General features: G+C 58.6%; 1 protein-coding gene and 1 long non-coding RNA gene across 5 annotated transcripts; one reads left to right on the plus strand and one right to left on the minus strand.

Moving 5' to 3' along the window:
• Positions 1-6,445: 6,445 nt before the first annotated feature.
• On the plus strand, positions 6,446-25,374 carry Cdc42bpg (CDC42 binding protein kinase gamma). 4 transcript variants are annotated; one of them, XM_046445311.2, is made up of 37 exons: positions 6,446-6,704; positions 9,186-9,277; positions 9,358-9,441; positions 10,003-10,098; positions 10,343-10,491; positions 10,977-11,070; positions 11,239-11,439; positions 11,541-11,789; positions 12,173-12,252; positions 12,938-13,032; positions 13,121-13,201; positions 13,431-13,537; positions 13,633-13,812; positions 14,092-14,184; positions 14,313-14,434; positions 14,517-14,589; positions 14,839-14,945; positions 15,023-15,137; positions 15,290-15,438; positions 15,519-15,607; positions 15,913-15,965; positions 16,054-16,152; positions 16,236-16,295; positions 16,566-16,671; positions 16,950-17,083; positions 17,141-17,304; positions 17,401-17,482; positions 18,113-18,329; positions 19,595-19,657; positions 19,767-20,366; positions 21,826-21,923; positions 22,003-22,087; positions 22,208-22,328; positions 22,436-22,553; positions 22,760-22,883; positions 22,994-23,082; positions 24,244-25,374. In XM_046445311.2, exons 1-37 carry the CDS (start codon positions 6,545-6,547, stop codon positions 24,298-24,300), a joined length of 4,686 nt encoding a protein of 1,561 aa, XP_046301267.1. In that variant the 5' UTR covers positions 6,446-6,544; the 3' UTR covers positions 24,301-25,374. The 4 variants fall into 4 exon arrangements, with proteins under 4 accessions (XP_046301267.1, XP_046301268.1, XP_046301269.1 ...); XM_046445312.2 differs by having other exon boundaries at positions 22,997-23,082; XM_046445313.2 differs by having other exon boundaries at positions 17,165-17,304.
• LOC131424197 (uncharacterized) lies at positions 18,582-22,211 on the minus strand. Its single transcript, XR_009226861.1, has 3 exons — positions 21,843-22,211; positions 19,744-21,744; positions 18,582-19,172 (listed from the first exon to the last, which is right to left on the minus strand). It is a non-coding gene; the product is annotated as an uncharacterized LOC131424197 (long non-coding RNA).
• Positions 25,375-27,201: the final 1,827 nt, after the last annotated feature.

A 27,201-nucleotide genomic window follows, 5' to 3' on the forward strand; every position in this document is an offset into this window, starting at 1 on the left:
AGGTTAGGCAGCCTGCCAGGGCGAGAGGACCACCGCTGCCCAGTCCTCTAACTATAGAAAATGCCGCCTCCTGTTAACAGGGTCCTGCAGACGAGAGTAGGGAAAGGGGCTTGGGGAGGAGCTGAGGCCTGCTTCCCTGTTGGCTGGCGGCTGAGCTTGAGGAGCTTATCCTGGTGGGGCTGACAGGTGGCAAAGCCAGGGACCTGGGCCAGGTGGGCCCCTCTGCGCGCCACCTTCACAGCATCACTTCACGCTGGGCTCCACCTCAGAGACAGACAGTGGGGCCCTTGGGGCCCTTGGCACCTGGAGGGGTTCGGTAAACAGGGGTTTCTGGGCTCCAGCCCCAGCCTGGCTCCATGCTCACCCTGCGGGCTGTTTAAAGACAGGGAAGGCGGCTCAAGACAGACGAAGCAGACAATCCACACAGCTCTGGGTGGGGCCAGAAGGGCCAGCTGATGTCACAGATAGAAGGCCTGTTTGTACCAGCAAAGGAAAGGGTGACAAATCGGCAGTGACCATGCCCCAGGAGGGTGCAGACTGGAGGTGCGGCTGGGGAGAGACTGCTCCAGGTGAACATGGCCCAGGACAGAGTAAACAGGTGTTTATCTGGAGGGTTGAGGATGTGTCTGGGGTCCAGCCGCTATACCCCATCTGTCCCAGCTCTGAGTCAAAGTGCCCCAGGCTTGCTAGACCTCCCATGTCACTCAGTCACCTCCTGTGTAGGTTCACCATGAGCTAGGTTCTCCTAAACCTTCAGAATCCAGGGAGCGCCTTCCCCCTTCACAGCACAAGAGCCCAAGACATTCAGCTTCGACAGCAGGTTCAGACAGTTCTCTCCAGCTCCACGCTGTTTTTTTTTTTTTTAACATTTTTTTTTTTAAGAGAGAGAGAATTTTTTAATATTTATTTTTTTTAGGTGGACACAACATCTTTGTTTGTATGTGGTGCTGAGGATCGAACCCAGGCCGCACGCATGCCAGGCGAGCGCGCTACCGCTTGAGCCACATCCTCAGCCCTCCACACTGTTTTTTCTGTTTCCCATTGAAAGTTCCCTTTACAGAGGCTGAGGCAGGAGGCTCGCGAGTTAAAGGCCAGCCTCAGCAACTTAATAGGCCCTAAGCACTCAGTGAGCCCCTGTCTCAAAACATAAAAAGGGCAGGGGATGTGGCCCTGTGGTTAAGCACCCCTGGGTTCAATCCCCAGTACCCAAATAATAATTTGAAAAGCTGGGGGGTATAGCTCAGTGGTAAAATACTCATGAGTTAAATCCTTAGTACCCTAAATAAATAAATAGGACAGAGAGGGCAACTCCATGATAAAGTGCCCCCCCGGGTTCAATTCCCAGTACAAAAAAAAAAAAAAATGCTCCCACCTGCCCACTCCTGACTGTGCTATTCTCAGGCTCCAGAAGCCCAGATGAAAGGCTGTGGTCCCCCTCTCCCACCCAGGGCTTGGAAGTGGATTAAGCTGTCAAGAGTCAAAGAAAACAGACCCCAAGAGCTCTCCTGGAATGTGAGTTGGGGAATGGCCAGGCCTGCCCTCTTCCATTGGGCCACTGTATCCACGGGGCTCTGCAGCACGTCCAATGTCCACTCTCAGCACACACCCGCCCCCCCCACTGCAGTGAACCCCCAGAGGCTGCCAAGAAGTGAGCTGAGCCTTGAAGGAAGGACAAAGATAGCGTCTGCCCCACCCCATGGCTGCCCCAGAGCTCCCAGGCCTGGTTCGGGTTGCATAGATTGAGGTCCTCTTTAGGCTGAGAGTGGAGTTCAGGAAGGGCCAGTGGATGTGGATCAGGATGTGGCCACCCTTCTGGTGACCCACCCCCCATCCCACGACTCCTTCCCAGTTCCTTCGCAGCCAGGATCCTGGTGGGAAGACCCTCTTGGGAGGCTGTGCTGGGGCAAAAGAAGCTCTCACTTCCTGAGCCCTAGAATAAGAGACCTCTGCAACAATCTGTCACCACCCCACTGTCCTACCCATGCAGCGCCTCAGAGCCCAGGACCCAGGGGCCAAGGGCTTTACCACTGCCCTCCACAATGGCTGTTTGGTCTGGTGAGGTTCCTTCTACAATTTCATTCATAACAAACATTTCTTCTCCTTAAAACACCCCAAAAAACTACAAATCCACCCCTGGGCCCTGTTTTTATCTCAATTATTCTGGTCATAGGACTTGTCCAAGGCCAGCTGGTGAGAGGACACCCAGCCACCATACCTGCTGTGTTTGAAGTCACTGCCAGGGCTAGGGCTAGGGCTGGGGCTCGGTGGCAGAGCACTTCCCTAGCATGCACGGAACTCTGGGTTTCATGCCCAGCTCTACAAAAAATTAAAAACTAATGACAAAAATCTTAAAAAGCCAAGCAGCATTTAGAGGGCAGCCTGGGTGACAGCCTGTATTTGAGTCCCAGCTGTGTCACTCTGGGGCCGGGCCAGGGCTTTTGCCTCCTGAGCCTGTTTCCTCAGACTCCAAATGCTCATGGAGGCAGAGTCCCCAGGACGTCCACCTTCAGTGGCCTCCTCTGCTGAATACCTGGGGCAGTTATAGGGGAGGAGGGAGGGTGGAGTCTGGGGAGCGCAGTGCCCCACCCAACGCTTGGAACAAAACAAGGGGTCCCACCCTTCCCTGAAGCAGCTCAGACTTGGTGGCGCCCATGGGCCAGAGGGGTGGTGGCCAAGGGGGCTCAGGGCTGGGCTTCCTGTGCACCCAGAGGGACCATTAATTGCAAAACCACATGGGGCTGCAGCTGGGCGAGCGTGGGAGCCCCTATGGTGCGCTAAAGCAGCCAGGGGAAGGTTTTTGGAAGAAAACCCAGGATGACAAAACCACCATATGTCCACCCATTTGGAGCTTTGGACATTTCAAAGGACACACCCCTGGAGTGCCTGGGGTTGGTGGGATGGGGGCTGCCAAGGACTGGGGTGGGGACTAGTGGCTGCTCAACCTAGCCAGCTCCATCAGCCCCCCAACCCCCAACATACACCTTCAAACCAGAACGAGTTGCCTAAGCAGCAAAAGCAGGTGCACTGAGCTCCCCACTCCAAATCCCGGCTCTCCTAGAGAGACACGGGAGGAGCCAGTGGTCGCCATACATGGGCCTCATTAGTCCCTCACATCTGAGCAGGTGCGGTTCTCCATTATACACAAATGTGTCCAAAGACCGGGGACAGGACTTGCCCAAGACCACAGACCTGGGCCCCAGTGGGCAGGGCTGCAGGACCCTGCGGCCAGCTGTCTGTTCCCTGCTCCCCTCAGGTAGGAGGGGGCACCATACTTCCTGTGGCTCAGAGCAGGGCATCAGCTTTCAGCAGCTTCAGAGACCAGGCTGGGGAACTCTTCCTCAGCCCCCCCAATAAAACTGAATCTCTCTCTGGGCTGCGGATGTGGCTCAAACGGTAGCGCGCTCGCCTGGCATGCGCGGGGCGCTGGGTTCGATCTTCAGCACCACATACAAATAAAATAAAGATGTTGTATCCACCAAAAACTGAAAAATAAATATTAAAAAATTCTCTTTCTCTTTCTCTCTTCTCTATCTTAAAAACAAAACAAAAAAAAACCTGAATCTGAATCTTGGGAGAGGGGGCCCCGCAGAACTAGCCTCATAAAGACTGCAATGTGAACTTTGGAGGTGGCAGACCCTGGAGGCTGCATTGTGTCTGAGCCTCCTTCCAGCTCCAGAGGGCCAGGTTTGGGGCTCAGAAGACCTGGGGTCCCTGCTCATTTCTCCTGGGCTCTCGGAGCTTCTCCCTGCGGTGAGCCACCTTCTCTGGGCTTCTCCCCTTTTCAGAAACTTCTCTTTCTGCTGGGCCTGGATTGCTGAATCGATATCTTTTTCTCCATCGAAGGCTGTTTGCAGAAGCCTATGCAAAGTCCACTTGTCTGGCCTTTCCCTGTCTCCTAGCCCTAGCACTTGGGCACCATACAGTACCCATCTACTGCCAGGCACTGACCTAAGCAGGGAACCCAGGCACTCAGGCAGGGTGTGGACTGAGGGCAGGAGCCCAGGGCTGGCACTGGCGCTAATCTGTGAAGGAGTGTAATCAGAACTCTCCTGGCTGGGCTCTTGTGGAGATAAGAGATCTGAAGTCACTTTGAAATGCTAAGAAGCACCTAAGAATGCAAGGTGTTATCATCATGACCTCTGCCCGAAGGCTGGGGAGGGCTGGTGCCAGCACCTCCATACCAAAGGGGCTTAGGAGGTAGGTGAGGGCTACCGGGCAGCAGACGACTCCTACTGTCCTGAGCCTCTGGGAAACAGTGGCCATGAAGGAGGCATTTGAATGAGGACACTTTGGGAAGAGGGAAAAGAAAGACAGTGGCCTGACTGCTCAGACCGGCTGGGGGCCAGGTTCTGGGGTGGAGGGACTCATTCATTCACTGACCCCTTCTGAGCTGGCCATGGGCCTCCTGGCATGCAGGGCTCTGCGGGGAGCAAGGCCAGACCTCTGTGGCCCTGGGGGCCTGGCTCACAAAGGATCAGAGAACAGAGCTGCTGGGACAAAGTAAGGTCATGTCCAGGCACTGTTTCCGACTGTGAGGGCCAAGGAGGCCTGGCCGCCTGTTGGGGCTGGACCGGGCAGGCAGAGTGAGCCTTTCAGGATCTTCGGCACCAACACTGCGAAGGGTGAGCAGGCAACTGCAACCCCTTTTACAGGTAAGGAAACAGGTTTGCAAAATAACGTGACAAGAAGAACACACAACCAAAAAGAAATCAAATACCTGAAAGTGCCTGAGAGGCAGGGAGTACCTAGTGCGGGTTCCAGTCCTGCCCCACACAGCTTAGGCCCCAGGACTCAGCTCCCCTTGTAGTGTGGGGCTCGGGTTTTTCTGAGAATTCAGCATTCAGAGAGGTTAAGGGAGGAGCCCAGAGTTACACAGGGAAGAAGCCAGGACCTGGAGGCCAGGCCAGTTGGCCCTTGAATACCCACCCCTGGGCTGTGTTGGGATGGGGATAGGGAATCAGGATGACCAGTCTGCGGTGGAGTACGGGTAGCAGAGAAGTCCGTCTTACTGCCCAGGACCCCTTACCTGCCCCCTAACTCTGGCTGAGAACTTGATTCCCGCAGAGCGCCTGCCCCTCCCCTGGTCTCTGGCGCCCCCATGTGGCCCCCTCTTACCTTCTCTGGGCCCCACCCGAGCTGGTCCCGAAGGAAGGCTCAAAATCCCTTAGGCGAGAGCCAGAAGGCCTCAATCAAACCGTCCAAACTCCGTCCCTACCCTTCCAGGAGACCCAGATGCAGTGATGAAGATCCCCAGATTTGAGTTTGAATCCTGGCTCCTCTTCCCAACCTGACGAATTCGAGAAGCACCCCAATTTTTCTTCCATTTCACACATTGTGAGCCCTAGAAGGCCCCAAGGCGTCATGTCCCTAAGATCACATTAAACACCCGCTGTGTCGAGAAGACCCAGCCTGCAGCCAGAGGTGTCCAGCTCCGTTTGGCAGACATGACAGAGCGTCCTCCCCCAACACGGGGAAACCCACCCTGTCCCATCCCAAGGAGCTCCCTAGTCTGGAAGGTGAAGGAAACTATTAAACAGGTCTTCTAATGAAAGAATGTTTGTCCAAAGTGACTAAAATGCCCTCCCCATGGCTTCGGGTCCAGGCCAGCTGGTCACAGCTGGGCAGAAGTGAGAAACAGCATTAGACAGACTGGGCCCCTTCCCCCCGCGGGGCCTGCTCCAGACATCTCGGACCTTTCCTGCCCTCCACATTCCAAGTCGGGCGGCAGGCCCTGCTCAGCAAGCCTGTGGTGGAGGTGCCAGGTCAGGCCACACTGGGGTCTAGCTTCGGAGTCCCCTCACACTCGACCCTCATTCACCTTCCTCCTCCCAAGCCTCAGTGTGCTCATCTGCCAAATGGGTGTGACCAAACCTATCCGATCTCCCTCTCATGTCACTTCTCACGATTAAAAAAAAAAAAAGTATGATCAGAAATTTGGGGTGGGGTGAGGGAGTGCTGCCAAGCGCAGCGGGCAAACCCGGGAGAGAGCGAACTACAACTCCCATCCGGCTCCGGGGCCGCGGCCGTCCCCAGCCCCTCTCCCTGGGCCAAAGGGGAGGCGGCCGCTGCCCAGGGCGCGAGGAAGTTGTAGTGACCCGGGCAGGCACCATCTAGGTTAGGGCCGGGCGGGGGAGCAGGTAGGGCTGGGTCTGGGGCCGCGCAGGGGTACGGCGGTCGTTTCGACCCCAACGGACCCCCCTCCCTGCCCCGCTCAGGAGTTGCTTTTCACGGCCGCCCCCCCCCGCCACTTCCTGGCCGGGAGTTGGCCCCGCCCCGCGCGCCTCCACCCTCCCACCTTCGCCTTCAGCCGCAGCTCCCATTGGCCGGCGCGCACCTGCCCGTCCGTCGGGGGGCGGGGAGGAGGGCGGGGCGCGGCGCCCAGGTGAGGGTGCGCGGGCGGCGGCGGAGGAAGGTGACAGCGGGGAGGGCGGGAGGGTGGGGGGAGGCCGCGCTGACCGACAGACGCACGGACGGATCGATCCACCGACAGGCGGGCATGCCGACGGCCTGGCTCTAGTCCGGGCGCGGGGCTCCGGCCGTGGCCATGGAGCAGAGGCTACGCGCGCTGGAGCAGCTGGCGCGGGGTGAGGCCGGAGGCGGCCCGGGGCTCGACGGCCTCCTGGATCTGCTGCTGGGGCTGCACCACGAGCTCAGCAGCGCCCCCCTGCGTCGGGAGCGCAATGTGGCGCAGTTCCTGAGCTGGGGTGAGTAGCCTGGGCGGCACGGGGTGGAGGGTGGACGAGCTGCCCTAGGGACACCGCGCTGGGACCCCCGCGTAGTCCACCTCCTCATGCCTTCCCGCAGTAATGCACACCCTAGAGACTCCTCTTGAAGACTCTCCCCATCCCCGCACTTGGCTCTAACACGTGTCCCCGGACCCCAGGGCTGACCAACTGATTCACCTGCACATCTCAACGTCACTCACACACGCTGGTTCTCACTCCCAGACCCCAGGAAATACACAACACGTACTTAACACAGTCACACACAAACTTGTCCCCAGGTGTAGACCGCAGACGTATGTACCTAATACACACTCTCCTCAACCTTATGTATAAGATTCCTGCCCCAGCCAGGACCTCTCTGCGTGTCACACAGACACACAGGCTTTCTCAGTCTCCCTCATTCCTCACCCGCACATTGAGACACATGCTGCTCATGAAGGGACCCAGGGAGCCCTGCCTGCTGTGCTGTGGAACACCTGGATCCCTCTGACTGTCCTACACATTCACAGACCTGTAGGTGCTCATATTGGCAGACACCCCACACCCTGCACACAGTCCACCCAGCCTGGACTCCCCCTATGTGCAATGTACTTCCTGAGGGCCGGTTCCTGAGGGCTAGAGAGGGGGACCTGGCTGGAGGTGGGTCTGCGCCCTTTCCTGGTTGACTCATCTGAATCACTGGGAGTGGCTGGCAAGGGGGTGACCCTGAACCCAGCGTGGGCACTGGCGCCAGCCCGAGGGTTCCCTGGTCACACCTGGCCAGGACATGGGGACCCAGCCTGGAGGGTGGGGTGAGGTGGGGTGTTTGCCCAGTGGGTGACTAGCGTTCCTGGCGCTCCTGAGCTGTGGACAGGCACAAGGTTCCACCTGGTACTGTCGGAGGCCTGCCACCTAGGCTTGCTCCTTGCATCTGGGGTGGGGGCAGTCGGGGCCCTGCCCCTGTTGCCTGCTGGTCTACCCAGGACTCGCACATATTATGCTAGTGTTTCTGACTGTGTTGTCATCACGCACCCCTCCCCCATAATGCCCACACCCACGTGTGTGTGTTTGCACACATGCGTGTGCTCCTCCCTAACCTGCGCCTGGCATCTCTGCCTAGGACCCTAGCGTGGGGGCCTGTCTGTTGACATCTCCCGAGGTAACTCCAAGGGCGTGACTCACTCCTCTCCTGCCCTAACTTGCTCCTGCTCCTGCCCAGAGCCCCCATCCCCTGTGGCAAGGCTGGGGCACTGAGCCTCCTGTCCTGGGGGCGTGGGTCCTCCTGGTTCTGGACCCCAAGCCTTGGCCCATCTGGCTGGCGGGGAACTGCCCTGGCCTCCGTTCCCCCTTGGAGGCCTGTGGTGGCTCCTCCCTAGCTCTATGCACAGACCTGGGAAAGAGACAATTAATTTCTGTAATGAGGTTTCCACACCACCCCCACTGCGGGGGTTCTGCCTGATAAACCTGTGGAGCAGCTCTCCGTCCCACCCACAGGCCCGCCCAGCTGGCAGGGAGCTCACCTCCTGGCAGGGGGAAACTGAGGCAGGGCGCCAGACCGCAGCTGCCCCCAATCCTGACTGGTTGCTCCTGCTTCCCTCCCTCTGTTCCAAAGACCCAATCCCCCTGGCCCCGGGCCTGTGGCCTGGAGAGGGCCTGGGAGTGACTGGAGATGTCCCTCTTGGAGTTACCAGAGACTGACACAGGGGGAGGCTCTTGGCCAGCCACAAGCCCCATCCAGAGAGAGAGAGAGGGGACTCAGAGCAGCAGGGCTGGTCAGTCTGGAGGGGACCCTGAGTGCGAGCTCAGCAGGGCTGGTCAGCCTGGAGGGGACCCTCAGGTGCCAGAAAGGGGTTTGTGGACCTGTTTTTGAGTCTTGTGAGCACCTGAGACGACTGGTATTTATGCCTCCAGACCAGGGAGCCCCACTTGGGGAACACAGACTGTCCTCCCATAACCTCGCAGAACCCTCCCTGCCCTCCAGGCTGCCCCACCTCACCTCAGCCAAGTACTTCTGCACCTACAGGGACCCTAGACCCAGGCTCACAGTTCCTGAATGGTAGAGAAGCCTCTCTGGGGACAAGGAATGTCACTTGTCCAGTTTCCCAATACAGGCCCCTGGCTGACCCTGTTAGGGGCCAAGAACTGTGAGCCGGGGGTTGGAACGGTGTCCTCATCCTCCCCAGGGTGACCTGGCCGACCAGGGTTAGGCCCCAGGCTGGGAGGATTACATGTCCTGTCAGGGATGGAGGCTGCCTGGAGTCAGGGAGGTGGGGGCCAGGTGGAGTCTGCTGAGCCAGGACCTTCCCCTGCAGCTTCCTGGCCAATGCTGAAGGGGCTCCAGGTCTTATCAGCCCCTTGGCTGTCCCTGGGAAGGTCCTCCCTGCCCTGGCCTCATGGGAGTGGCACCTCCCAGCTTTCCCAAGGTGAGAGAGGAAGCTGGCCCTCTCACAGCTCACTGAGCTACCTGCTCTGTCCCCTCAGCCAGTCCCTTTGTAACCAAGGTGAAAGAACTCCGTCTACAGCGAGATGACTTTGAGATCCTAAAGGTGATCGGCCGAGGGGCCTTTGGGGAGGTGAGCAAAGGGCCTGGGGTGGGAGGGGACAGGGGATTTGCACCTGACCTGGCTGACCCCACTTCTCCCTGTGTCCTCAGGTTGCTGTGGTGAGGCAGAGGGACAGTGGGCAGATTTTTGCCATGAAAATGCTGCACAAATGGGAGATGCTGAAGAGGGCCGAGGTCAGTGTGGGCGCTGGTCTCGGGAAACCTACAGATGGGCAGAGGAAGCGTGTGCTGCCAGCAAGACCCGCGAGGCACTCGGGGGAAGGGGCAGGGCAGGACCTCGCTGCCGAGCAGGCAAAGGATTCCATCCTCGACAGCCACCCATCTCATGTCCCTTCCTCACAATAAGCCTGAGTCACATCCCCAGCCCTTTTTATTTTGAGACAGGGTCTCACCAAGTTGCTCAGGGCCTTGCCAAGTTGCTGAGGCTGGCCTTGTACTTGCGATCCTCCTGCCTCAGCCTCCTGAGTTGTTGGGATAGTAGGCGTGGGCTACCTAGCCTGGCACAGTAAACCTTTCTGAAGAGTGGGCAGAGTTGTTCCCACTTTCTGTAGGTAACAGAGGCCCAGAGCCTTAAAGCATGGGTTTGGCTCATCCAAGGTCAGCCTGGGGCAGAGCAGAGCTGTACCCTCAATCTCAGCCCCGAGGCTTATGAGTCCTTCACCATCCCCTGAACTGATGAGGGTCTTTCCTAGGCTCTGATCCTAACTGCTCTCTGCTCCCCGAAACCTGTTACAGACCGCCTGTTTCCGGGAGGAGCGGGATGTTCTGGTGAAGGGGGACAGCCGCTGGGTGACTGCTCTGCACTATGCCTTCCAGGATGAGGAGTACCTGGTAGGACACTTGGGAGTGGGGGCAGATCTTGCCTGGGGACAAGGAGAAGCCCCTTGGGGGCCAGGGCACTGGGTCCCACTCAGACCAGGAGGCAGCCTCTTCTCACCAGTTCCTGGGCCTGGAGCCTCCTGCTGAGTCTGGCTGGGAGCTGGCCACCCCTGAGCTCTCTGGAGGCCAGGCCCTGCCTTCCCAGTGCCCCAGGGGGGCGCTCCTCCTATTCTGATTCTCCCTGCACTTTGGGCAGTACCTGGTGATGGACTACTACGCTGGCGGGGACCTCCTCACGTTGCTGAGCCGCTTTGAGGACCGCCTTCCCCCTGAGCTTGCTCAGTTCTACCTGGCAGAGATGGTGCTGGCCATCCACTCGCTGCACCAGCTGGGCTACGTCCACAGGTAAGGCCCTCAAGGCCCCCGCTGCCCGGCCAGCCCCTGGTGACTGCTGGGGTATGGCATTGCCATGTACCCAGCACTGTGCAGGGTACTTTGTAAGTTTCTCTTGACTCCTCCTTCCAAAAAGCCCTCTGAGGTGGGGATGCAGTGTGTCCCTTTCACAGTGAAAGAAGCCATAGCTAAGCACAGGCAAGCCCCCAGTTCAAGATGACCCAGCTAGCGGGTGGTAGAGCTGCGAGGGTGGTCAGGTCTGCAGGTAGCCCTGCATCCCCTGCAGCTTGTCCCAGGGCCATTCTTGTGGGACTTTTCCCCAAGGTAGCCACCATCTTCCTCCTGGCCACCAGCCTTCTCTCTTCTTGCATGCACGCACACACTAGGCCCATGAGTGCCCTCAGGAACACACGTGGGTAGAGCAGGTGGCACCTGGACACATGCCTTAAATGGGCATCCACATGGAGCCATCCCTCACTCTCCCTGCCCCCCTCCAGGGATGTCAAGCCAGACAATGTCCTTCTGGACATGAACGGGCACATCCGCCTGGCTGACTTCGGCTCTTGCCTGCGTCTCAACAACAGTGGTATGGTAAGGACCACGCCCAGAGTGGGAACTGGAGGGGTCCAATTCTCAGGGGAACAGGGGGCACTAGGGCAGCCCGCCTCTGAGGAGTGTGGCCCCAGGCCCGGGTGAGGGCCTAGCAGGCCCAGCCAAGCCTGGAAGTATCCTCATAGCATCTGACACCAACACCCACAGGTGGATTCATCGGTGGCAGTAGGGACACCAGACTACATCTCCCCTGAGATCCTACAGGCCATGGAGGAGGGCAAGGGCCACTACGGCCCACAGTGCGACTGGTGGTCCCTGGGAGTCTGCGCCTACGAGCTGCTCTTCGGGGAAACACCTTTCTATGCTGAATCCCTGGTGGAAACCTATGGCAAGATCATGAACCATGAGGTCTGGCCACTGGACCCTGGGATTCTGGGGAGACAGTGGAACAGCTGCAGGCCAAGGTGGGCCCCTGGCCTGACCTGCCTGGCCCCTGCTCTGGCCCACAGGACCACCTGCAGTTCCCCTCAGATATGCCTGATGTGCCAGCCAGTGCCCAAGACCTGATCCGCCGGCTGCTGTGCCGCCAGGAGGAGCGGCTGGGTTGTGGCGGGCTGGATGACTTCCGGAACCACCCCTTCTTCCAAGGCGTGGACTGGGAGCGCCTGGCGAATAGCACTGCCCCCTATATCCCTGAGCTTCGAGGGCCTATGGACACCTCCAACTTTGATGTGGATGACGACACTCTCAACCATCCAGTGAGTGGCATATGCCACTGCAGGAGGGGGCTGCCCTGCCCTATGAGGCCTGTGAGACTCCCCAGAGGTTCCCTAAACAGTCGCTGGCCTGGGTGAGGCCTTTGGGGGCTCACGAGAGTTAGGGTTCACCTGGTTGGCTCTCCTGCACTGAGGTGGATGTACCACATGAAAGCCAGGTCTTCCTGTTAACCAGAAGAGAACACCCAGCAGCCCCTGAACACCACAGCCTCGAGGACTTATGGGAGTTGTGATTGGTTTTGTCCCCCTGGGTTCGTGTCTGAGCAGGAAGAGGTTGACATGCCCGTTTCTGGGGGTCTCCTGGTTCTTGAGCGTCAGCCTGGAGTTGTGCCTTCTGGTTCTGACTCTCCTTCCCTCTCTTGCAGGGTACCCTGCCACCACCCTCCCATGGGGCCTTCTCAGGCCACCACCTGCCATTCGTGGGCTTCACCTATACCTCCAGCTGGTGAGTCTAGTCGTCACACACCTGCTGGGAAGCTGGGGGCATTGTTCATCAAGAGCCTGAGAAAGGGCTGAAATGACTTCCCAGAACCAGCATGTGGCAGTGAGCCTCACATCCTTAGGGTCCAGGCAAAGCCATGCCCATATCCTGCAGCCACATGCTAGCATGTGGCCTTCATGATGCCCTACATGGCAGGCTTGGAATACATCGGACTCAGAGGAGAGACTTGCAGTTTGGAGGGCTCCTGCTTCTCCTGAGCATCAATTTGTACCTCTGTAAAATGGATGGGAGGATGTCCATTTCTGGGGCTGGCCCAAGACTAAAGCGAGGGCCCAGTGTAAAGTGCCGTGAGATGGGAGGAGTGCTTTGAGCAGTACATGCTGAAGACCCACTGTGTGCTGGGTGCGGGGCCAGTGGGCCCATCTTACCTGGGCCTCCATTTTGCTGTGTGAAAACTGAGGCTCAGATGTTAAATGACTGTCCAGGTCACCCTGCTTGTGAGGGCCAGGATGGCCCAGGGTCTCCTGAAGGCCTGGGTTGATCTCTCTCTCTCTTGTTGGCACAGAGCCCAGTCCTGGGAGTGGAGCTGGCATTCAGTGGGTATTTCTAGGATGAATGGAAGCAGGAGGATGGAGGAGGCTTTGGGGGTGAAGTTTCCGGTAACTCGAGTTGCCCTGTCCTCCTCTAGTTCCGCTTCTGAGAGCAGATCTGAACCTGGGGCTGCCCTGGAGAAGTTCTGCCATTTGGAGCAGGATAAGGTGGAGCTGGGCTGGAAGCACCAAGGTAAGGGGCAGCTGGGTCAGGCTGAGGGTTCCAGCCCTGGGGGCTGCTGCTGCAGGACGAGCTGCTCACTGTGGGCCCTCCCTGCCAGAGGCCCTGCACGGCTGCTCAGACCACCAGGAGCTGGCGCGGCTGCGGACAGAAGTGCAAACTCTGCAGGGGAGGCTGGCAGGTATCACTCCCCCTTCCCAGCACAGGCCGTGTCCTCCCTGTATCCCCATCCTGCACCTGCTCTGCCCATGCCATATGGTCTTGGAGGAGAGGCTCTTAGCCTCTGTGTGGAAAATATGCCTGGGAGACCCACCCCCTGGGCTGCGGGGAAGGTTCCGTGAGATCCTGTGGTGGAGTACCCTGAGGCTGGGGAGGTCAGTACATGCGGGTGTCAGTGACTGTTCCTGCAGAGATGCTAAGAGACAGCAAGGCCCACTTGTCCCAGATGGATGGGGCTCCTGCTGGTAGCCTAAGCCAAGACGGTGACCTGTGGCAGGAGAAAGATCGGCTCCAGCAGGTGAGAGCCGAGTCAGGGGGGTGAGTGGCTTGGGCTCATACTACAGAGGTCTGTGCCCTGACTTGACTTCGTGCTCCCCACCCCTGGCTCCCTAGGAGCTGGCCGAGGCTCAGGCAGGGCTGCAGGTGCAGGGTCAGGAGCTGCGCAGAGTCCAGGGCCGGCAGGAGGAGTTGCTGCAGCAGCTGCAGGAGGCCCAGGAGAGAGAGGCGGCCTCAGCCAGCCGGATCCAAGCCTTGAGCTCCCAACTAGAGGAAGCCTGGGATGCCCAAAGGGAGGTGGGTGACGGGAGCGGGAGGGAACAGCAATGGGCCCTGTGCCTGTGTTCAGGAGGAAGCCTGCAGAGCCTGGTTCAAGGAGCTGGGAATACCATATGCCACTGTGTCCCACACGTGGCTGGTGGAAGCTGAGCCAGGGCACCATGGTGGGGAAGGGTGTCTGGGAACCCACTTCCTCCTCGAGCCCACTGTGCCTGGCAGTGCCTGGGAATCCGTCAAGTTGGGGTAGAGCGATTTGGGTGGCAAGGCCAGCATTGGCCTGACTGCACCCCCTCACAGCTGGAAGGCCAGGTGGCTACCCTGCGCCAGGAGGTGGCACAGCTCCAGGGACAATGGGAGCGAAGTCTTGAGAAGTCGTCTTCCCCAGCCAAGGTAGTGAGGCTTCAGCCCCTGGCCAGAGGCACTCCCACCAGGGTCCCTGACCAAGCCCCTGTCCCGTGGTGGAGTGGGCCTTGGCCGCTTGGGCCCGCCTTGCCTGACCCCTCCTCCGCATCCTCAAGACGGTCCACACAGCCTCTGAGACCAACGGCACAGGCCTGCCTGAAGGCGGACCCCAGGAGGCCCAGCTGAGGAAGGAGGTGGCAGCCTTGCAGGAACAGCTGAGACAGGCCCGCAGCCGTGGGTGAGCAGGCAGCAGGGACGGTGGGAAGGGCTGGCCCGAGCCTCGCTGGGTGTCACCACCACCTCTGCCTTTTCCTCGCCAGGCCTGGAGAGAAGGACGAGGCCCTGTGCCGGCTGCAGGAGGAGAACCAGCGACTGAGCCGGGAGCAGGAGCGGGTGAGCAGGGTGGACAGAGAGGACTGGGCGGCTGACAGGCAGGACAGGGCGAGTGCCGGTGGGGTAGGTGGGCAGAGCTGCCAGCGACGCGGCGGGTGGGCACGCTGCAGCAAGTGAGAAGGGTGGACGAAGATGGGCTTCAGGGTGGTGGGGACAGCTGTCAGGAGACTGGCGGGGGCTAGGGAGCTGGCAGAGAGCCAGGGCTGCTAGGCCTCCTGAGGACTGAGGCCGTCTTGCACCTGGCACCAGCTGGCAGAAGAGCTGGAACAGGAGCTGCAGAGCAAGCAGCGGCTGGAGGGAGAGCGGCGGGAGACCGAGAGCAACTGGGAGGCCCAAATTGCAGACATCCTCAGCTGGTGGGTACCAAGGCGGGGGGGGGGTGTCCCAGGTGGGCTGAGGGCCCAGGCCATGACCTTGAGCCCTTCCCAATCAGGGTGAATGATGAGAAGGTCTCTAGAGGCTACCTGCAGGCCCTGGCCACCAAGATGGCGGAAGAGCTGGAATCCTTGCGGAATGTGGGCACCCAGACGCTCCCTACCCGGCCTCTGGTGAGCCCCAGATTTGCACTGTGGGGGTGCGAGTGGCAGAACCAGGGCTTTGGACCTGACTAGGTGGCACAGGCAGCATGTGGTCTGGTGAGAGGGAGTTCTAAGGCAGCCAAGCCCAGAGGGCATCTTATAGGCTGCCCTGTGGCCACCAGGACCACCAGTGGAAGGCGCGCCGGCTACAGAAGATGGAGGCCTCTGCCCGGCTGGAGCTGCAGTCAGCGCTGGAGGCTGAGATCCGTGCCAAGCAGAATCTGCAGGAGCAGCTGACGCAGGTGCAGGAGGCCCAGCTGCAGTCTGAGAGGTGAGGCCAATGGCAGGCAGGGTTGGGGGCCGGGGCCCCACGTGGAGGCCTGGGGTAAGCCTTTTCCCGCTTCCTCCCAGACGCCTGCAGGAGGCTGAGAAGCAGAGTGGAGCCCTGCAGCAGGAGCTGGCTGCCCTGCGGGAGGAGCTGCGGGCCCGCGGGCCAGGTGGTGAGTGGCCACAGCACACCTGCTTGGTAGCCAGTCCCCTACCCTGACCTCATGGTCACTAGGAGGCTCCCATGACAGCCTGGCTGGGCTGTGGAGAGAAAAGTCTGCCCACACTCAGCAACTAAGCCAAGCATGTGTAACCCAGTACTTACTGAGCACCTGCTGTGTGCCATCTACCCTCCCTCCTGGCCTGTGGTCATTTCCCCGCTGACGAGGCAAGGCTGGGAGTTGAGATCCCCCATTGCTGCCTCTGTTTCCTCCGGCCAGGAACCCCACCTCCAGTGACTCATGCTCTCTGTTTGCAGATACCAAGCCCTCAAACTCCCTCATCCCCTTCCTGTCCTTCTGGAACGCAGAGGTGAGAGCCAGATAGAGGGACTGGCTGAGCAGGAGTCCTAGGGAGAGGCAGAGGCCTTGACTATTGTCCCTCCCTCTCCCATCCCCAGAAGGACTCAGCCAAGGACACTGGCATCTCAGGAGAGGCCCCAAGGACTGGGGCGGAGCCAGAGCTGAGGCCCGAGGGCCGCCGCAGCCTGCGCATGGGGGTGAGGATGGGGGATTCCATAAGTGGGGGCTGGGCCATGTCCCTGCCCCGTGCCTGTCTCACCTACTCAGGTCCCTCCTGCAGGCTGTGTTCCCCAGAGCTCCTGCTGCCACCACTGCCCCTGCAGAAGTTCCTCCTGCCAAGGTCAGTGCTTTGAGGGGCAAAGTGGGATGGGGACTCCAATCCATTCTGCCACTCTCCATGCACCATGTTGGGACTCTTCACAGACATCACCACAGGCAGACCGTGCTTGTGGTGGCGGCAGTAGCCAAATGCACTGCCATAGTCTCACTGGGCCTCAGAGTGGGCACTGTGACACTGTTAATCCTTGTCTGCCTGCCTGACGCCTCAGATGGTTATAGAGCCAGCCCTGGGTGTGGCAGGCATGGGTGATGGCGTGTCCCTCCTCTGCAGCCTGGCTCACATGCACTGCGTCTCCGGAACTTCTTGTCCCCTACCAAGTGTCTCCGCTGCACCTCACTGATGCTGGGCCTGGGCCGCCAGGGCCTGGCCTGTGATGGTGAGAACCCCATACTCCATACTCCCCCATTTCCCCGGCTAGGCCCCAGGGGTATGGCCCTGATGCCCCCAGGCTCTTTGTCTCCAACAAGGGTCATTGGTGCTTCCTGGTCAAATTTCCCACCACTCAAGTTTTTCTTTTCTCATTCGATGGGCAGTTGGTGGTAGTTGAGGTGCCACTGTGGCCTCAAGGGAACGGGGGCTAGGAAGGCCCAAATCTTGGGTCTGGGCTGTCACCACCCAGCCTCACACCATCCTATTCCTCTGCTTCCCCTGCAGCCTGTGGCTACTTCTGTCATTCAACCTGCGCCCCCCAGGCCCCACCCTGCCCTGTGCCCCCTGAACTCCTCCGCACAGCCCTGGGAGTGCACCCTGAGACAGGCACGGGCACTGCCTATGAGGGATTCCTGTCGGTGAGCTGGGGCTTGGGGGAGAGGGAAGATGGGCACAGGGGCTGAGGACACGCGCAGCCCTCCCATGCTTACTTCCCAAAGGTGCCACGGCCCTCGGGCGTCCGGCGGGGCTGGCAGCGGGTATATGCTGCCCTCAGTGACTCACGCCTACTGCTGTTTGATGCACCTGATCCGAGGGTCAGCCCTGCCAGTGGGGCCCTCCTGCAGACCTTGGACCTAAGGTAGGTGCCGGGCAGTGGGACAGGGCTAAGTGACTACTGGGTGAGGTGGGCAGCCAGGGACAGTGCAATCTCTGACCTGCTCCATGCCCCTCCCAGGGATCCCCAGTTCTCAGCCACTCCAGTCCTGGCCCCAGATGTTATCCATGCCCAATCCAGGGACCTGCCACGCATCTTTAGGGTGAGTACTTAGGGCAGGGTGGATTCAACCACTGTCCACCTTGCCGTCCCCACTCTGGCCATTGCTGCTCCCTTGGTCAGTCCAGTTTGTCTCCTTGTGAATGGCTACACAGGCTCCTGGGCTGCCTTGCTTAGGGCCCTTGTATAGCTTCCCATTACCCTCAGGGGGCTCTGAGGCTGGGGCCTTTGTCCCCATGGATCTGACCCCACAGACCTCCCCAACCCTCTATCCTGTCACCTCTGTCTGCTCCAGCCACACGGTACCTTCTCCAGTTCCCAAAGTGCCGTGTGCTCATGCATGCCCCCTCTTTGGTTCTTCATATTCTCTTGCCCTGTGCGGACTTGCCAGCCCCAGGTCTGAGCTCACCATGTTGACCAACTCCTGGTTAGCTGCTTGTCCCCTGGGCCTGGGTAGGGCCCTACTTTGCATTTGCACAATGCCTGTCCTTCCCGCTGTGGCCCTGGGGCCAGCTGAGTGCCTGCCTGACCCTACTGTCTGGCTTATCCTCTGCTGTCCTGTGCTTAGCACTGCACCCAGCAAGCGCACAGTCCTCGGCTGGTGAAGGAGTGCAGGGAGGAGGGCAGGATGTGTCTCGTCCTGCAGCCCTGTGGCCTGGGTTCCCACCCACAGGTGACGGCCTCCCAGCTAACAGTGCCACCGACCACCTGCACCGTGCTGCTACTGGCTGAGAGTGAGGGAGAGCGGGAGCGCTGGCTGCAGGTGCTGGGTGAGCTGCAGCGCCTGCTGCTGGACACACGGCCAAGGCCCCGGCCTGTGTACACACTCAAGGAGGCCTACGACAACGGGCTGCCACTCCTGCCCCACACATTCTGCGCCGCTGTCATCGGTGAGCCTCTTGCTGAGGGAACTCTAAGCAGGTTGGGGAGAGAGTCCAGGCCTGCAGGGAGGAGCTGGCCCAGATCGTCATTAAGGCCACTGTCAGTGCCCTTTCCAAGAGCTGCAGACTCCATCCTGCACACACACACACTCTCAATCCGCCTGTGGGCACAGATATGTGAAGAGCCAGGGGCCCTGGCTTCCTGCCACTCCATTTCTCTGTGCCTCAGTTTCAGCTTTTACTAAAAGAAATCTCAAGTGATTGGAGGAGCAAAGGCTTTAGAAATTGACAAATGAGCCAGGAATGGTGGTGCACTCCTGTAATCACAGTGACTCAGGAGGATCTCGAATTCAAGGCCAATCTCAGCAATTTAGCAAGATCCTCAGGAACTTAGCAAGACTATATTTAAAAAAAAAATTTTAAAGGCTGGTCATATAGCTCAGTAGTAAAATACTCCTGGGTTCAATACCCAGTACAGTATCCCCCCCACCCCCTGCAAAAAAAAAAAAAATCACAAGTTCAAAGCCAGCCTGGGCAACTTAGCAAGATTGTGTCTTAAAATAAAAATGACTGGGATGTAGCTCAGTAGGACAGCACCACTGGCTTCCATCCCCACTACTGGGGGAAAAAAAGATAAACGAGGGTCCCAGTCCTGGTTGTCCTGCCAGCTGATGGGTGACCATACCATGGAAGAGCCACAGAACCACCTGAAGCCTCGCAATGTCTCCAGTGTGGAGCTGCCGCAGATTCACTTGGGTTCAGCTGGGAGCCTGGCCTCAGCAGGAGTGAAGCAGAGATCTTTGGCTTCCCCAGCAGCCGAGGTCCTGAGCCAGCTGGAGCCATGCAAGTTACCTAGGGTAGAAGCCACAGGAGAGACTGTGGGTCTCCTGGGTCACATTGGAGCCAGAGGTTGAGGTTGTTCCTTGGCAAGAGGTTGTGCTTGGTGCTTGTCCCGCACTACTTCATCTCCTCTGCACAGCACCTGTTTACAGGTCTTCAGTTTATGTAAGGGGAAAAGGAGGTTCCAAAAGGTGACATGATGTACCTAGAATCCCACAGTTCAAGATGGTGGGGCTCTCACCCTGACCCCTGCCATGGAGGCCCTTCCCCTTTAAGTCAGCCCAGACTGTGGGAGTGACCTGCCCACTGATAGGACAGTGAACAGGATCCTCGCCCCCATCACCTCAAGAAACTGAGACTCAGCAAGGCAAGCGAATGCCCTGACTCCCCAATCTGGTTTGGCCCTTTGACCCTTGACCCTCTTTCCCTCCCAGACCAGGAGCGGCTTGCCTTGGGCACAGAGGAGGGGCTCTATGTGATCCATCTGCATAGCAATGGTACATGAAGGGTTGGGCCAGGGTTGGTGGATGGAGCCAGTCCCAGGGTATGGAGGAAGATGGGGACTGGGTTGCTTCTCACCCACCTGCTTTTTTCCCCACTCCCCAGACATCTTCCAGGTGGGGGAGTGCCGCCGGGTGCAGCAGCTGGCTGTCAGCCCCTCTGCAGGCCTGCTGGTTGTGCTGTGCGGCCGTGGCCCTAGCGTGCGTCTCTTTGCCCTCGCGGAGCTGGAAAGCACTGATGCAACAGGTGCCAAGATCCCCGAGTCCCGAGGCTGCCAGGTGCTGACAGCCGGGCGCATCCTGCAGGCCCGCACTCCCGTACTCTGTGTAGCTATCAAGCGCCAGGTGCTCTGCTACCAGCTGGGCCCGGGACCAGGGCCCTGGCAGCATCGCATCCGGGAGCTTCAGGCACCTGCATCTGTACAGAGCCTGGGGCTACTGGGTGATCGGCTGTGTGTGGGTGCTGCTGGCACCTTCGCCCTCTACCCACTGCTCAACGAGGCTGCACCCTTGGTGCTGGGGGCCGGCTTGGTGCCAGAGGAGCTGCCACCATCCCGTGGAGGCCTAGGTGAGGCCCTGGGTGCTGTGGAGCTCAGCCTTAATGAGCTCTTGCTGCTCTTCACCACTGCTGGAGTCTACGTGGATGGCACTGGCCGCAAGTCACGCAGTCACGAGTTACTGTGGCCAGCAGCACCCACAGGCTGGGGTAAGGCCAGTGGAGGGCCTGGCTGGATGGGGCTGGGCACTGCACTGTATTGAGGAAGACAGGGTTCTGCCCAACCTCCTGAGCTTGGCACTGCAGCCAGAGCCTGCCATGTCCTGTTCTGCCTGGGTGTTGTACCTGGGATTTTCCTCTTCTGTTCCTTTGTTTCTCCTTTTCCCCTCCCTGTGCTGTGCTGCCCTCCTTCCACTTGTACCTGGCTAACTCTTTTTTTGGCGGGGGAGGGAGGGAGTACCAGGGATTGAACTCAAGGGCACTCAACCACTGGGCTACATCTCCAGTCCTTTTTTGTATTTTATTTAGAGACAGGGTTTCACTGAGCTGCTTAGTGCCTTCCTGTTGCTGAAGCTGGCTTTGAACTCTTGATCCTCCTGCCTCAAACTCCCAAAATACTAGGATTAGGGGTGTGAGCCACAGTGCCCAGCCATGGCCAACTGTTTTGTTTGTTTGGTACTGAGGATTGAACTCAGGGCCCCTTAACCACTGAGCCACATCCCAGCCCTATTTTGTATTTTATTTAGAGACACGGTCTCACTGAGCTGCTTAGCAACTCGCCGTTGCTGAGGCTGGTTTTGAACTCTATATCCTCCTGCCTCAACCTCCAATTTGCTGGGATTATAGGCATGCACCACTGCACCCAGCTCCTGGTCAGCTCTTAAGCCCTAATGGCACCTCAGGACCTGGAGCTAACAGGCACTCCATGACTGCTGTCATCATCATTATTGCCTTCTGGCTCCTTGTCGTGCCCTCTCCTGTCACTGTCCTTGGCTTCTCTTTGCTCCCCCACCTCTTTTCTGGGCTCCTTTCTCCTACTTCACAACTGGTTTGGTGCACTGGGAGCCTGCAGAATAGGTTGGGACTGGTTTCTTCCTCCACATCCAGCACCCAGCCCAGGCAAGCACACCCTAGGGGCTATGGATGTCAGGAGCAACGTGCACTGAGGTGGTCTGGGGCATCCATGGAGTGACAGGATAAGGGCTAGATTAGAGGGACAGAGCTTCCATCACGAGCAAAGGCCCTTCTGGGGTGGGACCTAGGTTGGGTGTAGCACAGGTATTCAGCATTGTAGGTGTTAGGCCCAAACTGCCTGGGGCCAAATCCCAGCTCTCCTCTTCAGCCCGGTGACCTTGGCCATTACATGCCTCTGGGGTTTCCAGTCCCTCTGTAGGTTGGGGGTGATGTGGTACCTGCTGGGAGTTGTTGGGAGACTTAAGGGCGCCGTGGGGGCTGGGGGCGTGTAGGGAGAGCTCCCTGGTTACCTCACTCCTTAGGGAGAGGGCGGGGCAGCCTGCGTCTTCAGGGAAGGACCTTTGCCGTGGGGCTTGGAAGTCCCAGTGCTGTGACAGGGCACAGGGGTCTTCCCCTGGAATGGAGGCGGGATCCAGCTCAGAGAGGTTCCTGGCTTGCCTGGGGCTGCACAGTACAGGCAGTTTCCCTCCTGCAGGTTACACAGCCCCTTACCTGACAGTGTTCAGTGAGAACGCCATTGACGTGTTTGACGTGAGGAGAGCAGAATGGGTCCAGACGGTGCCGCTCAAGAAGGTGAAGGCCTGCCCAGACCCCTGGGGCTGCACGTGGTGGGGCTGGGGGCACGGCCTGACCCTGGCACCTACTGCCTCAGGTGCGGCCCCTGAACCCAGAGGGCTCCCTCTTCCTGTATGGCACCGAGAAGATCCGCCTGACCTACCTCAGGAACCGGCTGGCAGGTGAGGGAGCGTGGGGGTCCACAGGTGAACACGTGGGGGGGGGGTGACCCCAAGTGCAGCTGACCGGAGCCCTGCAGGCTTGTGAACACGCCCACCCCCAGCTCTCTGCTTCTCTCTCAGAGAAGGACGAGTTCGACATCCCCGACCTCACCGACAACAGCCGGCGCCAGCTGTTCCGCACAAAGAGTAAGCGCCGCTTCTTCTTCCGTGTTTCGCCGGAGCAGCGGCAGCAGCAGCGCAGGTGCGCATGCGCGATGCGGGGCCGCTGCTGGGTGGAGCCTTCCACCATTGGGGGCGGAGCGAGCACCAGCTTGGCAGCCCTGCGCCTTACGCCCCCTCTGCCCGTAGGGAGATGCTGAAGGACCCTTTTGTGCGCTCCAAGCTTATCTCACCGCCCACCAACTTCAACCACCTGGTGCACGTGGGCCCTACTGACGGGAGGCACAGCGCCCGGGACCTGCCCCGAGTAAGTCCTCCGGAGCCAATCACAAGCCTCCCTAGTGGGGCCAAGCCAATCACCGGGCTCTCGGGTGAGCGCGAGCCAATCACAGGCCTCTGATTACCTGACTGCTGAGGCCAGTGACTCATCCCTCTGATACCTGGCCTGGAGCCGTGTGTTCATCCCGTCTGTTGTGCTTCCCGCTGCCAGCCATCTGCACTGTCCCTTAACAGGCTCCGGAAGAGAAGGGCCGAGGTGCCCGCAGCTCCGGCCCGCAGCGGCCCCACAGCTTCTCCGAGGCGTCGCGGCGCCCTGCGTCCATGGGCAGTGACTGCCTCCCTGGAGACACAGACCCCAGTAAGGGCAGCCCCGCAGCTTCCCGTAGTCCACACCCAAGTCTCCAACCCTTCGGACCCCGCAAATCTGACCTAGGCACTTTTGTTCTCTTCCCAATCCTGCTCCTGGAGCAGTGAAGAGGAAACCTTGGACTTCTCTGTCCAGCGAATCAGTGTCTTGCCCCCAGGGATCCCTGAGTCCTGCAGCATCCCAGATACAGGTGAGCCAGTGGGAGGGCTTTTCCCTCTCCTATCCAGAGGTCAAGCATTTTGTTTTCCTCTGAGCCCTGCGCCCATGTTGTGAGGCCAGAGGACAAGCTGAGCCCTTCCCTGCCCTCAACCCTAAGACAGGCAGAATCTTATCTGCCTCGGCCCCTGGAGGCAGGTGGGCCTAGGCCGCTCTGACTGTTCTAGCTGCGTGCCCCAGTGGAGCCCAATCTCCCTAGGCTTGCCTCACCTATAAAATGAGGTAATACTGTGAGATCGGTATGAGGTGATGTTACCTGGAATTGGAAGTGCCCCGGGGGAGTCCTCGGGTCTCTCTCTCTCTCTCTCTTTTTTTTTTTTTTTTGTCCGTGGTGGCAATCTGGGGCTGGGGACAGAATGCAGAGCTAGGCAAGTATAATACCACTGAACTCCAGCGCCAGCCCCTGGGATTCTTCAGACCCAGCCTTTAGTTTGGGAGAGAGGTCAGGAAGGAGCAATTTAATGTGTAGAAGCAGGGAAGACAGTTTCTTTCACCTTCCAGACACCTCTCCATCTGTCTCCCAACACACACACACACTCTCTCTCTCTCTCTCTCTCTCTCTCTCTTTCTCTCGTCATACAGGGCCACTCAGAACCCCAGACTTGCCTTGTTCTTCTGTACTTTCAAGCTCTTGCCCCTACAGTCCCTCCTCCTTTGAATGTCCTTCTCTGTCGTCAACCTGATTAACACCCAGGCCACCCAGGCTGCCCACTGATCCTGGAGGGGAGAGGAAGTTTTCCTGGCCACTTGGTTAGGTGGTCACTGCCACCCCATCACCCCTTTCCTTGTGTATCCTGCCTCGCTCTGGTTTGCTTCTGGGTACCTAGGCTCTTTAGTGGACTGTGGGCTCCTCGCTGGTAGGAGTCAGGTTTCAAAGTTCTTCTGCCCAGAGTAAAGCCAGTTTGTTGACCGGGTGCCGATTGGAGTGAATGAATGATGGACTTTGGGTTCCCTCAGGGTTGAGTAGGAGTTCTCCAGGTTCTTCCAGTGACTCACTCACTCCCATCCCTGCCATACTGCACATCTAGCTTCTGCCAAGGCCCTGTGACGGGTCCTAGGGAGGCCTCTGGGAGGCACTGGCCTGCTGAGGACAATCTTCCCTGCCCCTTCCTCCCTGCTTCTTTTCTCCCTCTAGGTCTCAGAGCGGCCCCGGAGCCTCCCACCAGCTGCTGAGTCAGAGAGCTTCCCTTGATGCACTCTGCAGGGCCCACCCCAACCCCAAGACAGAAGGATGTGAGGGAGCAAAGAGCTTGAGGAACGCCATACTCCGGCTGGTCCCGGACACATGGGAATTGGACTCAGGGAGGGCCTGGGCGGGCAGTGCCCAGGAGGCTTGCCTGGGTTCCCAGGGCTCAGGATCCTGACTCCCTACCCTCATCCTGCCTTTCCCCTTGGCTCCCATCCCCAGCCTATGCTGGCCACTGGGAATAGAAAGGCCCTGGTGCCCCGGGGTGACAGTGCCAAAGCCCTTCCTTCCAGTGGCAAGTCCTGGGGTGCTTTTAAGAGTCAGGGTGAGGAGGATGGAGAGGGACAAGGTCTCTGGGAGCAGGTCAGGAGTCTTGTGTAGACACTGGCCCCCAGCTGAGAAGAAGATGGGGCATGTCAGGGTCTCTGCTCAGGGCAGGGTGGGACAGACAGGCTCTGATTCAGAGAAAAGAGTAGAAAAAGGAGGAGGCAGGATGTAGGTGAAGAAGGTGAGAGGCCAGAGGGGGAGAGGAAGTGGAAGAAGAGACAATAAGGATTGGAAGGTGAGAGAGGGCATCCAGAGGAGAGTGGAAAGATAAAGGAGGAACCAAGAAGAAGAGGAGGGGAGAGGGAGCCGAGGGGGAGAACCAGACCCTGGGGCTCTTCTCTGGGAAGGGCTTGGTGGTACTGGGAGCAAGATTGACACTGTCAGCTAATCCGCCCAGGGGGGGAAGATAATTCCAAGGAAGGGACGGGATGGGGAGGGTATTTATAAGGCTTCTCGTGGGAGTCGGACACCTGTCGGGGGGCCACTGGGCGGTCTCCAGGCATACTTTGTCCCTTCCCAGAAAGAGGGGTCCTTTTTCTCGAAGCTTCAACCAACTGTGTATTAGGGGAACCTAGGGGGCATTTTATTATTGATCATAGTCATTATTATTATATTACTATTTTTATTAAACTTCCTCCCACTAAAGCGTGGGGGGCAAAATAAGTATTTATCTCCTCAAATGCCACATCCCTGGGAGGGATGGACCTGATGCTCTGAGGCAGCAGGAAACCAATAAAAGCAACTTTGTAAGCTGCTGGCCTCCCGGCCTGAGTTTGTCCTTGGGGGGAGGGGTTGTAAAATGGGGGATGGGAGATGGAGGAAGAGGGGCATCTTGTAGATAAAGACTATCTGTTTTTAGAAATGTGGTGATACTCCAACAGGGTGAGAGTTTAGTCATGAAGAGAGGGTGTACAAAGGCACATGCAGTGTGAAGGGACCCCTCCTAGGAGCTGCCGTGTCCCAAGGCCAGCCAGCAGGAAGACTTGTAGTGGCCTGGCCATGGCTGAGCAGGAAGGCAGCCCAGGAAGTGAATCCCCGGTATGTGGCTGTGTCCTTTTGTGAAACCCAGCCTGCAGCCAGAGGCCTCAAGAGCACAGTTACTGCAGGTGGTAGAGGGCAGCCTTGGAGGCTTCCCTGGGCACCCCTCTGCCCGCTCAGGTGTGGCAGCTCAGAGAGTGGGTGGGAGAGGGTTGAGGGAGGGCCTGGAGGGGTCTTACTTTTTAATTGGAGTTTCCATGACTAGGCAGGACATGGATCCTGGAAGCTGGTCTTCCCCGAATACAGAGAAGGGGCTGGGGTGCCACCATCTGGTTGGTAATGGGGGTTGGAGGCTGGGTATGGAATTCTAGGATCTGGTTAGGAGCCCAGGCTAGAGTCAGACAACCTGGGTTCTAGTCTGTCTGTGCAAGTTACCTGGCCTCTATAAGCTGTGTCCCCATCTGTAAATGGGAATCATGGTGAGCTTTAGTGAGACAGTGACATAAAAAGCTTTCAGACCACTCAGGAAGTGTCTTCCACTATTGGGGGGCACAGGCCCAAAGAGAGGACTTGTGCTGAGACTGAAGCTACTCCTCACCCAATTGGGAGAAAAGCCTCCTTCCCTGGCACCCAGCAATGAGTTGAGCAAAACACTTTCAGTATTCCAAATGTTGACACCTTTGAAAAGTTAATTTTTTCCCAACATTTTATATTTTTGGTGCTGGGGATTGAACCCAGGGCCTTGGGCATGTGAGGCAAGCACTCTATCAACTAAGCTATATCCCCAGCCCTTAAAGTCATTTTAATGACAATAATATGCAAGTATTTTTTGTTACCGAATTAGAGACTGGATTCCCCTTTGTCCCATAAGATGACTGTACTGATGTTCCTGTGTGCAGTGTACCCTGCATGTCCTGTATGAGTGGTGGGAAGAGGCCCCTGCCTGGCCTCCCTGCCGCCACCAGCGGAAATCAATTTGGTGCTCTAATACCTGCCAGATCCCTGCCTTCTCACTTGACTGGCTCACCAACACCCCCCACCCACCCCCACCCCCGCCCTTGTGTTGAGACCAGAAGAAGGGGTCACGCCCTTTATCCTTAGAGGTCAGGTTTACACAGGAGACTCGGGCTTCCCAAGTTCTGCATGTCTGGGTCATTCTGTGGCCCATTCCTGCCCCTCAGCCCCTGATAGCTGCCGTGTGCCCTATGTAGATGATGGTCCATCTTCAGCAAACTCTCCTGGTCCTCATCCCTTTCTCCAACAGTCCTACCCTCCTTGAGGTCTTGGCTGTGCCCCCCACTTCCCTGCAGACCTTCCTCCTCCTCCTGGAGGAGGTGGTGAGGGCACTTTCCTCAACCCTCATCACCACCTACATATGTCCTCCTCCTTCCCTCTTCGAGACACTCAAGTTCAGACTTCCCTTGTCAGCTGTTCCTGCTCACTCGTTTCTGACATCCCCCAGCCTGGGGTGGCTCACCTCCCATCTCCATCCTGCTCCTCACTCTCCAGTATGCCACATACATGACCCAGCCACCAGCTCTCTCAGGTCCCTGGAGCCCTCATCTCCCAGTATTGCTCACACTCACAGGCTGTCCTGGATGA

This window comes from Marmota monax, unplaced genomic scaffold, assembly GCF_021218885.2.
Source record: "Marmota monax isolate L192 unplaced genomic scaffold, Marmota_monax_Labrador192_F-V1.1 WCK01_AAM20220418_F8-fsc00038, whole genome shotgun sequence".
NCBI lineage: Eukaryota > Metazoa > Chordata > Mammalia > Rodentia > Sciuridae > Marmota > Marmota monax.